General features: G+C 43.6%; 1 protein-coding gene across 1 annotated transcript in view; it reads left to right on the top strand.

The window, feature by feature from the left end:
- Nucleotides 1–8142, top strand: part of Mki67 (marker of proliferation Ki-67) — a 26413-nt gene extending 18271 nt beyond the window's left edge. Inside the window, 4 exon segments of the mRNA XM_029542489.1 lie at nt 4–3986; nt 3988–4218; nt 4944–5369; nt 8030–8142. Of these exon segments, the coding sequence (XP_029398349.1) occupies nt 4–3986; nt 3988–4218; nt 4944–5369; nt 8030–8074 (4685 nt within the window). The 3' untranslated portion in view covers nt 8075–8142.
- Nucleotides 8143–11076: the final 2934 nt, after the last annotated feature.

Here is an 11076-nt window from a genome sequence, read left to right as displayed (position 1 = left end):
GAGAAGAACCTTCAACACTTGGGAAAAGAACAAAGTCACCAGGCAGAGCCCCAGGCACACCAGCACCAGTGCAGGAAGAAAATGACACCACAGCTTTCATGGAAACTCCAAAGCAGAAACTGGATTTCACAGGAAATTTACCAGGGCTTAGGAAACAGTTCAGAACACCTAAAGCAAAGGACCAACATCTAGAAGACATCACTGATTTCCAGGAGAGTTTCCAAATACCAGATCATGCTAAAGGCCCATTAATGGTTGTCAAAACCAAAAAAATGTTCTTTAATTCTCCACAACCAGAAAGTGCCATAACCCGAAAGAGCATAGAGAGACAGTCCAGGGCAAGTGTGAATAAAATGGATATTAAAGAAGAACTTTTAGAATCAGAGGACCACTTACAATTAGAAGGTGTAGAGACACTTCAGGTACCCACCAACAATAAAGTCATTAGATCATCTAGGAAACCTGCAAAGCGTAAACTGGATCCAGCAGCTCGTATGCCTGACAACAAGAGGATGCGACGTTCTTCAAAGGATAACACACCATGCCTGGAAGACCTGGATGGCTTCCAACAGCTCTTCCAAACACCAGGCTATGCTAAGGACTCTTTGACCACTGGAATCTCAACAATGCTTGCTAGATCACCACAATTTGGACCAGTTAGAACCCAAATCAACAGAAAGAGTCTGCCCAAGATCATCCTAAGAAAAGTAGATGGGACAGAAGAACTTTCAGGTCTCCAGAAGCAGTCACTGGGCACAGCCCACACCTCACCAGTGCAGGAGGATAATGCAATTAAAGCAATTATGGAGATTCCAAAGGAAACACTGCAGACTGCAGCAGATGGAACTAGGCTTACCAGACAGCCACAAACACCTAAGGAAAAAGTCCAACCACTGGAAGATCATGGTGGCTTCCAAGAACTCTTCCAAACATCATGCTACCGTTCTGATCCATTAATTGGTAACAAACGAACAAGAATGTCCTTGAGATCTCCACAACCAGGATTTGTTAGAACTCCACAAACCTCAAAGAGACTGGCTAAGACAAGTGTTGGGAATGGTGCTGTGAGAGACATTATCTCTCCAGTGAATCTGCCACGGTGTGCTATAGGGGAGGTTGTACATATACCCATAAGGCCAGAAGATGACACGGGGAACAAAGGTGTGAAGGAATCCACACCTCAGACACTGGGCTCAGTAAATCTAACTGTCAGCAAGAAACAGCAAGGGGCACATGAGGAAACGTCTCAGTTCTCAGACTTATTTCATCTCCAAGAGCTCTTTCAAACACCAGCCAGTGGCAAAGACCCAGTAACTGTTGGTGAAACTACAAAAATAGCTCTGCAATCTCCACAACCAGGACATATCAGGACCCCAGCAAGCATGAAGAGACAGTCCAAGATGAGTCTCATGAAAGACATGAGAGAACTTTCCATACTTGAGAAACAAACACAGTCACAAAGCAGAGCCGCAGGCACACCAGCACAAGTGAAGGAAAGAAATGGCTCCACAGCCATTATGGAAACTCCAAAGCAGAAACTGGATTTCACAGGAACTTCAACAGGATATAAGAGAAGGTCACAGACACCTAAGAACAGGGCTCAGCCCCTAGAAGACCTGGATGGCTTCCAAGAACTCTTCCAAACACCAACTGGTGCCAGTGACTCAGTGACTGTTGAGGAAAGTGGAAAGATGTCTTTGGAATCTTCACACGCAGAACCAGTCAGAACCCCATCGAGCACAAAGAGACTCTCCAAGACAGGTCTCAGTAAGATGGATGTGAGAGAAGAACCTTCAACACTTGGGAAAAGAACAAAGTCACCAGGCAGAGCCCCAGGCACACCAGCACCAGTGCAGGAAGAAAATGACAGCCGAGCCTTCATGGAAACTCCAAAGCAGAAACTGGATTTCACAGGAAATTCAACAGGATATAAGAGGAGGTCACGGATACCTAAGAACAGGGCTCAGCCCCTAGAAGACCTGGATGGCTTCCAAGAACTCTTCCAAACACCAGCTGGTGCCAGTGACCCTGTGAGTGTTGAAGAAAGTGCAAAGATGTCTTTGGAATCTTCACAAGCAGAACCAGTCAGAACCCCGGCAAGCATAAATAGACTGTCCAAGACAGGTCTCAGTAAGATGGATGTGAGAGGAGAGCACTCTCCGCTCAGTAAGTCAAGCTGTGCATCACAGAAAGTCATACAAACCCTCACTCTTGCAGAAAACCATGGCAGAGAGACCAAAGATGTGACAGTATTGTTAGCTCAGAAATTGGACCCAGCAATATATGTTACTCGTGGCAAGAGGCAGCAAGGGTCATGTAAGAAGAGGTCCCAGTCCTCAGAAGAACTCTTTGGTCTTCAGGAGCTCTTCCAAACATCAGGCCATAACAAGGATTCAGTGACACTGGACAATATTGCAAAACTGCCCAGCTTGTCTCCACCACCAGAGCCAACAGAAACTTCAGTAACCTCTCGGAGACAGGCCAGAACTGGTCTGAGGAAAGTTCATGTGAAAAATGAACTTTCAGGAGACATAATGCATCCACAAATATCAGGGGAAATAGTAGACTTACCTAGAGAACCAGAAGGTGAAGACAAAGTCATTAAAACAAGGAAGCAATCTGTAAAATGGAAATTGGACACAGAAGTAAATGTGCCTCGCAGTAAGAGGCAAAGAATTACAAGAACAGAAAAAACCCTAGAGGATCTGCCTGGCTTCCAAGAGCTCTGCCAAGCTCCAAGCTTGGTAATGATTGTTGAGAAAACCACAAAGATGCCCAGCAAATCTCCAGAACCTGTGGATACAACTTCAGAGACACAGCCAAGAAGACTCAGGAGACTGGTTGTTACTGAAGAGCCCATACCACAAAGAAAGACAAGAGTATTAAGGCAAACTAGAAACACACAGAAAGAGCCCATAGGTGACAGTAAAGGTATGGAAGAGTTTAAGGAATCTTCAGCACAGAAACAAGACCCAACTGTAAGTTTAACTGGCAGGAGGAACCGAACAAGGACAGTTAAGGAAAAGACTCAACCCTTGGAAGAACTCACCAGTTTCCAAGAGGAAACTACCAAAAGAATATCTTCCAAATCTCCACAGCCAGAAGAGAAGAAAACCTTAGCAGGCTCAAAGAGGCAGCTCAGAATGCAACTACTCAACGCTGGTGTAAAAGAAGAGCCCACAGCACAGAGAAATCAACCAGCCAGGCAAACCAGGAACACACTCAAAGAGCCTGTGAGTGACAGTATAAATGCTGAAGAGGTTAAGAAGTCTACAACGCAGAAAATTGATCCAGTAGCAAGTGTGCCTGTCAGCAAGAGACCACGGAGGGTACCCAAGGAAAAGGCACAGGCCCTAGAGTTGGCTGGTCTCAAAGGACCAATCCAAACCCTAGGCCACACTGAGGAATCAGCAAGTGGTAAGGGACCCACACAGATGCCCTGTAATTCTCTACAACCAGAGCAAGTTGACAGCCTCCAAACCTTACCAAGACGACCCAGGACAAGACATGGGAAAGTAGAGGCAGATGAAGAGCCTTCAGCAATAAGGAAGACAGTGTCAACATCAAGGCAAACTATGCAATCCCACAAGGTCCCTGAAATTGATAACAATGGTACCCAAGTTTCAAAGGCCTCCATAAAGCAGACATTAGATACAGTAGCTAAAGTAACTGGCAGCAGGAGGCAGCTAAGGACACATAAGGATGGCGTTCGACCTCTTGAAGTGTTAGGTGACTCCAAAGAAATAACCCAAATATCAGATCACTCTGAGAAACTAGCACATGACACTAGTATCCTTAAGAGCACTCAACAGCAAAAGCCAGACTCGGTAAAACCTCTGAGAACATGCAGAAGAGTGCTGAGGGCCTCTAAAGAGGACCCCAAGGAAGTGTTGGTGGACACCAGAGACCTTGCAACATTACAAAGCAAAAGCAACCCTTTCCTGTCCCCCAAGAGGAAGTCTGCAAGAGATGGAAGCATTGTGAGAAACCAGGGCTTTGCGCTCTGTAGCACCAAAGCAGGAAGCAACAGATGAGAAGCCTGAACCTAAGAAAAAAAGGGCTGCTTCCAGCAAGAGGCATGTATCACCTGAGCCTGTAAAGATGAAACACCTGAGAATCGTGTCAAACAAACTTGAATCTGTGGAAGAGCAGGTTAGCACTGTTATGAAAGGAGAAGAAATGGAAGCCAAAGGAGAAAACCCTGTCACTCCAGATGAGGTGATGCGAATGGACATAGTGGGTGCTTGTCAGGGAGGGTGTGTTTTGCTGCAGTTATTTATGTATAGCTGGGAGTTTTTCCACATTCATTTCCTTACAGTTTTCATTTATCACCATTAATAGCTGTAGCCAGTGATCCCTTGGGGGTTTGTACAAGGAATAGACTTAACTCATAAATGTTTTCATCTCTGGAAAAGAGATGATCAAAAGTGGCTGTAGTACTCAGGGAGTGAACGAATTCCATGAATATTTAGTTTGAAGAATTAATCAGGGAACAGGTGGTCAGTGTTGTTCTGTGTATGTGACAGTTGTCTATTAAGGATACAGGTGCTAAGGTTTATATATCCTTGAGAAGGAATGAAGCAGGGAGGTCACCATGACACCCTTCAAAGATTGCTGGGCCTTGTACCTTAGTGATCTTTAAAGGACCAGCAGTTCACTTACTGCCTTTATGATGGGCATTCTTCAATAGTATGAATTAGAGTGTTTTTGATGTGTATTATGATTGACATCCTAGAATTATAATTTGTTAGTATGTATTATTTTTCCATAGGAACAAAGTAGCCAAGGCATTGCCTTGAATATCATAGATGACTCTTAGCAAATTAATCAATATAAAATTTGTTATTTTCTTTTTTTTTATATTTTTGCTTCTTTTTTTTCTTTTTTTCCTGATAGATCTTTTAGATTTAACTAATTTTGTGGTTGTCTTCTCATTCCCTTAGAAAACACCCCAGAACTCTAGGTACCGAAAGAAAACCAATGAAAAACAGCCAAGACCCAAGTTTGATGCATCTGCAGAGAATGTTGGGATAAAGAAAAATGAGACTGTGAAGACTGCCTCCCAGGAGACAGAGCTGCAGAATCCAGATGATGGAGCCAAGAAATCTACAGCTCAGGGCAAAGTCAGTGGGAAAAGAATGTGCTTGAGGTCTAGAGGAACGACTGAGATTCCCCAGCCTTGTGAAGCAGAAGAGAAAACAAGCAAATCAGGTGCAGAAACCTTGATAAAGACTCAGAAAGAGAAAGGAATCTCTGGAGATTCCGATGTTAGGTGTTTGAGATCCAGAAAAACTAGAGTCGCTTTGGACAGTGAACCTAAGCCAAGGGTAACTGGAGGAGCCAAGCAAGATGCAAAAACTCTGAAGGAGGTAAGGACCCTTGCTGTCTTACATTGTATGAGACCTAGAACATTCTAATCTTTATGCCCAGGTTACAAAGGCAAATAAGGATATGCCAGCAGCTCCTGCTATGCTAGTGGGAAAGCCATCATTTGGGCCACCTACTTTCTTGTGTCTGGTTTGTAATTCCACTTTGAATAGTGAATTTACCTATTGAAGGTTTCATTCCAGAAGAATCTAATACCATTTTCTGATGTTTGTGATGTGGCTTATCATGGTTATAGATGACATTTTCAGCCTCTCTAAGGTTGGCAACACTTAACTAAAACAAAGGTGGGCATGTCAGGACCTCAAAAGATTTCCTTTAAAATGACAGAATGAGTTGACTCAGCAGTTGAGAGCGCCAACTAGTCTTTCAAAGGAGCTAGTTGTTATTCCTAGGACTCACGTGGCTCACAACTATCTGTAACTCCAGTTCCAGGGGATCTGATGGTCTCTTCTGACCTCCTTAAATACCAAGCAGGCATATGCATAGGTGAAGGCGAAAAACATAAAAATTAAAAGGAATAAATCTGATTTTAAAAAATAAATAAAAAGAATAAGCCCAGGATTGTCTATCTCCTAAGCAAATAAATGGAAATAGGTGAATTTTCCTCAGTGGGAAGTGTGTTGTTTGAGCATCCCAAGCTCACAGTACTAAGCTAGTAGACTGTAAATGCTCATGTGCTATCAGCGCTTTGCATCATTCCCAGTGGCATATTTGCATTAAGCAGTAGTCTAGGAAAAGTTAAAGATAGGGTGGGCAGTTATCTTTGTGGGAGCGACACATAATTGTTCTGGACATTCAAGTTGAACCTGAACATACTCTGAACATTCTGAAACAGCTGATGGGAGATAAAGGTATTGACAGCCACTCAAGGCAGAGGTGTGCTGAGCTGGCAGTCCTAACCACTTCTAGAGTAAACCAAGAAATGTGACTGACATAGCACAAGAAGACCCAGGCTTTCTCAGAGGTCATTCCATATAGCTGAAGGATGGAGCAAGAGGCATGTAATTCTGGTGAGAAGGTGCAGCTAGAGCACACAGAATGGTGGTTCTCAACCTCCCTAATGCTGTGACTCTTTAATACAGTTCCTCATGTGGTGATCCCCAACCATAAAATTATTTTATTGTTACTTGATCACTAATGTTGCTACTGTTATGAATCATAATGTAACTATCTGATATGCATGATATCTGATATCTGACCCCTGTGAAAGGGTTGTTTGACAGCCCACAAAGGGCTTGAGAACCACTGCTCTAGAGGATGGAAGGGAGGCTCAGGAAAGTAGAGCAACACCCAGCAAGTGAGGGTGGCTGTCCAGAAGCAGAAACTATCTCATGGTGGCAAGCCTTCATTATAGATACCAAGACACACCAGGAACACCTCATAGGCTTAACAAGTGTATCTTATCTTCCCTCAGAACTCTAAGCACAGATTCATCATCCTGAAAGTAGTACTTTATCAGGATGAAATAGAAGGAATAAAACCCAGTTTTTTAAGTCAAATGATCCTGAACACAACAGCCAAGCCCTGAGGGTGATCAGGCCAGGTCATCGTGTCATAGACACTCAGGTCTCTTCTCCTCATTGGTGCCCAGCAGATGCCATACACTGACGAGTTTTCCCAGGACTATATCTTTGTTGTTTATTCTGTTGTCCATAGACCCAGATTCTTCTTAACTGTTCATAATCACTCATAAAACTGCATCTAAAGGATGCCCAGCATCACCCTTGGCTTTTCCTAATTTGTGTTAGATGGGCCTTGTGTTTATCAGGTACCAGAACTTTGGGTCATTTGCTCTAAGAGGCTGTTGTGACCTTTTGCTTTCTGTAGATTGGATCCCCGCTTCCAGGTAGATGGGCCTGCCTCTATCTCCCCACTGCCTTAAAGGACCCACTATCCTTTTGCAGCCACATAGGAGACCTCAGGACACAGTGACTGTCCTTTGTCTGTGGGAAGTTGACTTTAGGACACTTACGTTTTCATCTAGGCCACAGTCAAATTTTCTGAATGATGTTTTCTAATTAGTGACCCACATACAGTGATAGAGAACTTGTATGCTTTAGAAACTTGTGAAAGAGCACAGAGTTGTTTTAAAAACTAAGTTAAAAAAAAATTAGGAGCCGGGCATGGTGGTGCACACCTTTAATCCCAGCACTTGGGAGGCAGAGGCAGGCAGATTTCTGAGTTGAAGGCCAGCCTGGTCTACAGAGTGAGTTCCAGGACAGCCAGGGCTCCACATAAAAAACCCTGTCTCAAAAAACCAAACAAACAAAAAAGAAAAACACTTTGTTTTTGTTTTGTGTGTTTTTTTTTTTTTTTTTTTTTTAATGTATAGTGAGTGTTTTGCCATATGTATGTATGTGTGTATACCATGTGCCAGCCTGCAGAGGTCAGTCAGAAAAGGGCATCTGGTTCCCTGGATGGTTGTGTGAGCCACCATGTGGATGCTGGGAGTTAAACTTAGGTCCTCTGTAAGTGCAGAAAGTACCCCTGGACACTGAGCCATCTCTCCAGCCCTTCAAAGTTAATTTATAGATGAGAGACCTGAATGACACCTAGTAAGGACAAGGTGTTCATTGAGTTGAGGTGGTCACAAAAATCGTTCCTTCATATTATTTAGGACTGTGTTTTTCTTCCCAAACAGGATGAAGACATTGCATGCACCAGGAAGTTAAGAACAAGAAGTTAAAAACAAGAAGTTACCAGAAAAGTGAAACTACTTAGCAAAGACATTTAAGAAGGAAAAGTAGATTTGAGTTAGTGATGAGTTCCAGTGTGACTTTCACCTCCAGTGTAAAGGTGAACTGTAAATAAGACTGCCTGTGTTTAAGGACGGAAGCTTTGAGTTTTCCTGGTTATACTCTCTTCAAACTCCAATGGAGGTCATGAGATCACCAGGGATCTCAGCACAATAAGTTTTTTAAATGTTTGGTGGTGAGCAGACAGAAATGTGGCCCTCTGTCCTACCCAATAAAGCTCTGAAATTCGCTGCCTCCTTTGGCCTCTCTGACAACTGCAGCTGCTCCTCTACCATCATAAAGGAGGGGAAGGTGGTGCTCCTCCATCCACTGGACATTAGTTGTGCAGTTATGTCAGCAAAGCTTACACAGGATAACTGTAAGGTGGAACATTTGGTTTGTAGACTATACCATTAGTCATTTATGCAAGTCAGCCTGATCCTTTGGGCCTATGACCTTTGATAGAAACATCTGACAAGGATGGCTGCTGAACTCATCTTCAGGGGCACAGGTTGCTATGTTAAAGAGTGGTTGGTATCTATGCTTTTCATTAGGTGTCTGTATTGAATGAATTGGCTGCCTTGCCTGTGGAACCTTTGCTGTTGGGGAATATGCCACTCCAGTCTCCTGTCCTAGCGTCTGCTTTTATCATGTGCTTTCTCTGACCTTGTGCCTGGCAGCATAAGGCCATCCTGGTGTCTAGTAGGAGATGCTTATCTTCCAAGTCTCTCTTTAACTCAAGACTCCTTTCTGTTTCAGACCATAGACATAACATATCTGCACTATACATTTGCATATGCAACTTTGTGCTTTTCACTCTGCCTGCTAGTCCCCTTTCTGTTTTCCAACAGTAACATATCATCATTCTAAATATCTCTGCCGGTGCTGGAAGAGAGCCTAGAGTGTGCCCTGGTTAGCCATTGCCCTAACCTCTTTTCTTCTCCATCTCCTGTCTGAGATACAGGTGAAGAACACTGAGTGAAGGTGGGATTTAGCATTTTGGGTGAGTCTGGAGTTTTGCCATTTCATCTACCTCAGGAATTCTGTAATCAAGGAATGGCAATTGGTTATTAATAAGGGGACAGTAGAAGCTTCATAGAGTGGGTGACAGTGGAGCTGGCAAAGGGGATTGTACAGAGCAGAAGCCACAGGAAGAGAGTACCCTTTTTACCTGTTAGAGGGGGTGAGGCATTAAAGTGCCCTTAATTGACCTGAATCCTAAAGTCAAAGTCTTTGAAGTAACAGGAGCCTTGGCTATAAATTGTTCTGATGTAGAATTAGAAATAGCACACATATGTGGGAAATTGTAGTCAACTGCATGCTGATTGAATGGAACGTGGTGATTAGAGAAAAGCCTGTTCAGTTATAGGAAATTCTGCCTGAGCCATGTTAGCACATTTTCTCACCGAGGTAACTAATACTTCAAGAGCTTAAAAGGATTGTGCTTTGGGGCTGGTTTAGAAAAGCTCACTTAGGACAGAGATGATGGCTCTGTGAAGTAGCTGCTATGCAGGCAAGAAGACAAGAGCAGATTAGCAGAACCTAGGTCTGAGCTGGGTCTGGTGACATAGGTCAGCTACTCCAGCACTGGGATATGAGTGCCCGAGGCTTGCTAGCCAGCCACCCTAGCCAAAGAGGGTCCAGTAGAAAGATCAACCTCGGGCCTCCATACATGTCTGCTTGTGTGGGCTGATGTGTGTACCTGCTATGTATATATGCACACACAGGCAGCCACCATGTAAACTAAAACGCTCATTCGAGGGTGATACCATTGCTCAAGACATTCTTAGAATACATCCTCTATTTATCTTTGTGTGTACATCTGAGAAAGACCCATTTATTTGTTGGTTGATTGTAACAAATATCCACCCATTCCTCAAGTGTTTAGCTATGGTCCTTAGCAATATCAGTTTCCCAGCAGAAAGCATGATGGGAGATTCCCAAGAAAGGAATGCTATACTTTTTGCCTCCTAGATCTATGACTTTTCCTGTTTTGTTGTCATTTGCTCCTGCCCCTCTCATAAACAACTACTGTTTTCCCTGCCTGGAACTTGACCCACCCTTGCACTTCATCAGTTTTATTCATTGGAATGATGAACTTAGCTCCAAAGAAGGTTCCTGGTCTCTCCACTCCAGCCACCGTCCCAGGTGGGGGCAGGTCCTAAGTTGTCAGCAGCATCTAGGCACCTAGTGAGAATCGGCATCCTAAATACAATTTTCATCCCCTTGACTAAACTGATTGAGTTTAATAGCATGTAATCCCAGCTTGCCTGATGATTGCGATGTGACTCGGGACAAATCTTTTTCACTTTAACAGGCAGTTTTCTGGTCTATAGAATGATGTTCTCAGTGCTCCATTTCAGGGTAGTTAAGATTAACAGAATAGAATACTGCTTGTAGCTCCTGTAACCTTTGGCCAATGCTTGAAGTCAAGCTACTTATCTTCAGAGGACCTATACCTCCAAGCTCTGTCAGGAGGGGTTTCTCCACTGAGAAGTAGAAGGAAGACTTGGAACACCAAAGTCTCAGCACTAGATTTTATATGACATCCTGAAGAGGGAATTTCTAGGCCAGGAATAATACAAAAGATTCCACCTCGGTGATTCTGGTCTCTTAATCACAGCTAATTTCTCAGCCCCAGCCAGTCATCATTGTCCCAGTAAAATAAAAGTTTCATTTCAGTGGTGCTAGACTAATGTTAATCATAGCTTATTTTTCAGTCCCAGCTGACTAGAAGCTACATAGTTTTTTTTGTTTGTTTGTTTGTTTGTTTTTTCGAAACAGGGTTTCTCTGTATAGCTCTGGCTGTCCTGGAACTCACTCTGTAGACCAGGCTGAACTCGAACTCAGAAATCTGCCTGCCTCTGCCTCCCAAGTGCTGGGATTAAAGGTGTGCGCCACCCCACCCCTACCCCACCCCCACTCCCAGCGCTACATAGTCTTAATTGAAAGT

The sequence above is a fragment of the Mus pahari genome, chromosome 1 (genome assembly GCF_900095145.1).
Source record: "Mus pahari chromosome 1, PAHARI_EIJ_v1.1, whole genome shotgun sequence".
Taxonomy (NCBI): domain Eukaryota; kingdom Metazoa; phylum Chordata; class Mammalia; order Rodentia; family Muridae; genus Mus; species Mus pahari.
The sequence above is the reverse complement of the archived record's forward strand: the minus strand, read 5'-3'. Positions and strand labels throughout refer to the sequence as shown.